Here is a 5,168-nt window from a genome sequence, read left to right as displayed (position 1 = left end):
CACCCTGGTTGTTTTTGCAGATTTCCTTTGCCTTGTTTTTCTACTTGGGGTGGGGGGCGGGGGCAGAGATCCTTGCAGCATGTTGTACTAACTACTAAACATTTTGAAAGTAAATAAGTCTAAGATTGAGAGGAAACCGAACAAGAATATTCAAGCTGTTGCTACAGAAGAATTTTCAACCTAGATTGGGAAGTAGAAGAGATTTTCCTACCGGAAGTGCCTGCAAGGTAGGAAAGAAAGCCAACATGCCTATCTATCCAAAGCAGAAATTTATCAAACATTTGTTGTTGAGTACCTACTGTATGCAAAACACATTATATGCTCAGGGACAAGTTATAGTAACATGAACGATGTTAATGACTTCTTGAGCACTCATAAATGCCAAGCACTGTGCCAAGTACCTGTTTAATTGTAGAAACAACCTACAAAGAAATGATCACCATTACCAGGGAAGAAATAAAAGCCTAAGAGAATAAATAACTCATCTAAGACTCATCAGCCAATGAGTGACAGAACCTGGATGTGAACCAGAGGGGTGTGACCAAAGTGTGTGCCCATCCCTTTTGCCAGGGAATGCAGCCAATGAAAAGTCCATAAAAATCCCAAGAAAAGCCAACATAGGCACATTAAGTTGGTTCTGACTTAAATACATATTAACTATTTTCTGTTCCCTTCACTCTGAAATTTTTTTCTTCCTATCTACCTCACTGCCATTTCATATGGTAGTGTTTGCCTTCCTGTGTCCATGAGACTACTAAAGTAAAAATTGGAGACACTTCCATCTAGAGTCTATCGTTTTCCATTCTCCATTGAAACTAACAAATTCAAAATAGAGACTATGAATAAAATTGTTTTGAAGCCAAATCAAATGTTAGGAAACAAGCCCTAGCTGGTTTGACTCAGTGGATAGAGCATCGGCCTGTGGACTGAAGGGTCCCAGGTTCGATTCCAGTCAAAGGCACATGCCTGGGTTGCGGGCTCCATCCCCAGTAGGGGGCATGCAGGAGGCAGCCAATCAATGATCCTCTCTCATCATTGGTGTTATTATCTCTCTCTCTCTCTCCCCTCCTCTCTGAAGCCAATAAAAAAATATATTTTAAAAAGTTATAAAATAAATTTCGACCCCACTAAAGTGGGTTAGAGGTTAGGAGAAACCATGATGTGTTGTTGGAGGGAAAGTGAGTCTGGTGTATTCAGACTCCAGAATGATTCTTGAATAAATGAACAGTTGGTCTCCCTCTATATCATCTTGGGTCTGAATGCTGGTAGGTCCCATTGACATTCTAGTTACTCCAATTTTGGAGACACCTAGGTGTTTGGCTGCCCGTAGATAGCCACTCCTGCTGAAGGCTAAGGGTTTTCTGAAGGCTCTTAAGAGGTAAATGGAGCATATACATACATACCAGCTAGAGTCGCTCAGTGATTGAGTGTCGACCTATGAACTAGGAGGTCACCTTTTGATTGCCAGTCAGGGCATATGCCAAGGTTGCAAGCTCAATCCCTAGTGTGGGATGTGCAGGAGGCAGCCTATCAATGATTCTCTCTCATCATTGATGATTCTGTCTCCCTCTCCCTTCCTCTCTGAAATCAATATATATAATTTTTTAAGTGTGTTTCAGTCAGGGGTCAGACTCATCAATGAGGCAAAATCACTTTAGTGGAGCTTGATCAGCATTTCTTTTTAAAAAATTGAATATACCAGAGCACCTTTATGTCATAAGGGTATTTCGTAAAGTTTGTTTCAGTTGTGTGTGTGTGTGTGTGTGTGTGTGTGTGTGTGTATTGTGTAAGTATTGAGTATCATATATTTCTACTATGTATTTCTACTCTGAGTCTGAGTCAAAATTACTTAAGGCGCTGGTCCAGGCTGTCCATCCACTGTTGGTTGGGTGAGAAGCAGTGCGGTTTAGTGGAGCCAGGACACCTCTTCCTAGCTCTGTGTGACTTTGGGCAACCTCAGTTTTAACCTCTCTACAGTACTCCTCCGTTCTTCTATCTGTAAAGTGAGGATAATAATAGTACCTGCTTTATAGAGTTGTTGAGGATTAAATGAGTTAATATTTATAAAGCACTTACTACAGTGCCTGGCACTGTGATAAGAGGATCCAAGAATTAAAAGGTGAATGAGAAACAATGCACTTGTCCCTGGCCCCCTCATTGTGGGTTTTTCTCCATATTGGAAAGAGGAATTAACAAAATGTTTTGTTCCCCGCCAGGTCCTCCGTTTCTCAATCCTACACCAAGGAGTAGGATTGTCAGAGAAGTGAGCCGAGAGCGTCCCCCGGAGGCGTAGAGCCGTCCGGGGTCTAAGTGCTTGGGGCAAAAGGCCTGTCTGCTTCGCACTACAACTCCCACCATGCATCTCTTCCCATCTGGCCTCTAATTGGCCGCGCGATTTGTGATCTTGCGCCAGGCAACTTCCGCTTTGAGCGTCGCAAAACCAGATTAATTGTACCGCCCAAAATTACTTCCGGGGTAGGGCGTCGCAGTGCCTACTGGGAGACGTATAACTTTAATTTTCTTCCGCCATCAGGAAAAATAGTCCCATGGTCACCTTGTTCCACCGATAAATAAACTCGAGAAATGACTTTCTGCCCTAGATTTCAGCATAAACGCTGAATAATAAAGAAAATTTGAGTAAGGTGGGTTGCCGTTCTTGGCGTTCGTCAACTAAGGATTCTTCCGGTGTGAGTGGAGGGATCTCGCGCTATATAAGGGAGGCGGGCCGGGCGCTGGATCCTCTCTCGGGTCCTCGTTTCCAAGATGGTGAGTGCGGGCGCGTGGGGAGCGGACGGTCTGGGTGAGGTTGAGTGAGGCAGATTCTGATTGTGGGGCATTTGGGAGCCGGGTCCAAGGAAGAGCGGGCGGAGCGTGTGTTTACCCCGGGCTTGGAGAGAGATTTGCGGAGGAACTGGGGATGTGACTGGCGTCTTCCTTGGGCGGCTGGTGCGGAATGCAGCCGGTAGGGGCCGAAGCTGGGCAAGTTGCGCCTCCGTTCTAACAAGGTCTTTATCCTCATGCAGACCAAGAAAAGAAGGAATAACGGTCGTGCCAAAAAAGGCCGAGGCCATGTGCAGCCTATTCGTTGCACCAACTGCGCCCGGTGCGTGCCCAAGGACAAGGCCATTAAGAAGTTTGTCATCCGAAACATAGTGGAGGCCGCAGCCGTTCGGGACATCTCCGAAGCGAGTGTCTTCGACGGTGAGTAAGCCGCCGGCGTCATCTGCAGGCTCCCTAACGCCTACCCTGCGCCCCGCGGGCTGAGTTCACGGGAGCATCCCCTGCGGGTTATACACCTTTAAGCTCGTTGCCAGTAGAAGAGAACGGGGCTTTTCTTTTTCTTTTTTTTAAGGGAATGGGAGTCCAAAAGCACTTCCAGAACTTGTTCTGTAGCAGTGTTTGGGGATGGGGAGCAGTAACTACAAGCATGGTACACTGAACAGTCCCTTTGCACCGGTTTTATTTGAGTGCCTGTTGTGGAAACGTACAGACTAAGTCAGGGAGAATGTTTCAAGTAGGAGGCCGTCTGGATTGGTCACCAACGGTGTTTCTGGGCAATATGATATATTGTCTTTTTTTTTTTTCTTAAGACAAATTGGCTTTTGTTAATCCTCTCCCAGGGACATTATTTTTATTGATTTCAGAGTGGGAGGGAGGGAGAAACATCAATGATGAGAGAATCATTGATCGCCTGCCTCCTGCATGCCCCACACTGGGATCAAGCCCACAACCCGGGCTTGTGCCTGGACCAGGAATCAAACTGTGGCCTCATAGTTCATAGGTCAACACTGAGCCACGCCGGCCGGGCTTTCCATAGGTTTTTAGGGAGCATGGAAAGGAGAGAGAGACAGAACATGGATGTGAGAGAGACTCATCCATTGGATGCCTCCCGCCCAGACCAGGGTTGGGGAATCTAGGCTGCAACCGAGATACATCCCCTTGACCAGAATCAAACCTGGGACCTTCAGTCCTCCGGCTGATGCTCTAGCCACTGAGCCAAATTGGCTTTTTAGGGCCTAAAATTTAGGCAACAAGAAAGTGCCCAGGAGTAGGTGTTGGGGGTGGTGCAGCTGCTGAAGGAGCAGGATGTTTGGTTTATCTGGGATGTGGGCTTGGTCCCCTTGGTGATAGGAAGAATTAGAGTGTTACTCATTTGTGAAATTGCATGTGTTTAGTTAGGCAACAGAAACTGAACTTGGGAGTGAAATGGTGTAGGTATGCTGACAGGCGTTTACGTGCATTTAACATTCTGTTCCTTTTCCATCTTAGCCTATGTGCTTCCCAAGCTGTATGTGAAGCTGCATTACTGTGTGAGCTGTGCCATTCACAGCAAGGTAGTCAGGAATCGTTCTCGTGAAGCCCGGAAGGACCGAACACCCCCACCCCGATTTAGACCTGCGGTAAGTACCAAAAAGGAGATGTGGATGCCAGAGGGGTGGTGTACAAACCAAGGGTTGTCAAATTAAAGTCCACCTGTGGTGAGGTCAGCTAAGTCTGATGAGGTAGGTGGGACCCACACCTAAAACATTTACTTAGAGTCACTTAGAAGAGAATTTTTTTGGAATGAGTAGTGTGGTCTACTTTCACATCTATCAGTTTTCCATTCACTTATGGCCTAAATACATTGTTAGTGATGGGAGAGTCATGGTCAGGTTCTTTGAGGGGACAGTCTTTAATTACTCTTTCATTCCTTTGTCTTTCAGGGTGCTGCTCCACGACCTCCACCAAAGCCCATGTAAGGAGCTGAGTCTTCAAAAGAGTGAAGAAAGTTCTCTGGGGGGAAATAAATGGAAATTGTATTTCATATAGCGTGTTGGGTGTAGTTTTTGCCTGATAGAATGGGGATTGTATATGTCATGGATTATAATTGCTTTGACCAAGTATTCAAGTGTGGGATGCCGCGTAGTCTTTCATGAGGGAGGGTATTCCTGTACCTTAACTTTGGGTTCTTTTGTATTTGTATCCTCAGCCTCCCCAGTTTGCATAGCTTTTGTGGGGAAAAGGGATTAAAGTATTTGTAAGTATTCCATTAATTTAACCTGGCTAGTCAGTGCTTTTTAAATGGGAAGGAGCCGGGAGGGTAAGGAAGTGTTGAGTGATGAGCAAATCAGGCAGAGACTTAGACAGAAGTGTGCCTACCCTTGCTGAGAGAGAGAGAGACTTTAATT

At 45.8% G+C, this 5,168-nt stretch overlaps 1 protein-coding gene across 1 annotated transcript; it reads left to right on the top strand.

Annotated features, from left to right (window-relative positions):
• Positions 1 to 2,610: 2,610 nt before the first annotated feature.
• RPS26 (ribosomal protein S26) lies at positions 2,611 to 4,804 on the top strand. Its single transcript, XM_036300663.1, has 4 exons — positions 2,611 to 2,766; positions 3,024 to 3,201; positions 4,270 to 4,400; positions 4,704 to 4,804. The coding sequence occupies exons 1-4, from the start codon at positions 2,764 to 2,766 to the stop codon at positions 4,737 to 4,739; spliced, it is 348 nt and encodes a 115-aa protein (XP_036156556.1). The 5' UTR covers positions 2,611 to 2,763; the 3' UTR covers positions 4,740 to 4,804.
• The last annotated feature ends 364 nt before the right edge of the window (positions 4,805 to 5,168 follow it).

Source organism: Myotis myotis, unplaced genomic scaffold (genome assembly GCF_014108235.1).
Source record: "Myotis myotis isolate mMyoMyo1 unplaced genomic scaffold, mMyoMyo1.p scaffold_m19_p_3, whole genome shotgun sequence".
Lineage (NCBI taxonomy): Eukaryota > Metazoa > Chordata > Mammalia > Chiroptera > Vespertilionidae > Myotis > Myotis myotis.
The sequence above is the reverse complement of the archived record's forward strand: the minus strand, read 5'-3'. Positions and strand labels throughout refer to the sequence as shown.

Bases quoted from the DNA above. Each gene is read 5' to 3' on its own strand.
- RPS26 (XM_036300663.1), top strand. The intron at 3,202-4,269 runs GTGAGTAAGCCG...TTTCCATCTTAG, and splicing joins CGAAGCGAGTGTCTTCGACG to CCTATGTGCTTCCCAAGCTG. The intron at 4,401-4,703 runs GTAAGTACCAAA...TTTGTCTTTCAG, and splicing joins CACCCCGATTTAGACCTGCG to GGTGCTGCTCCACGACCTCC.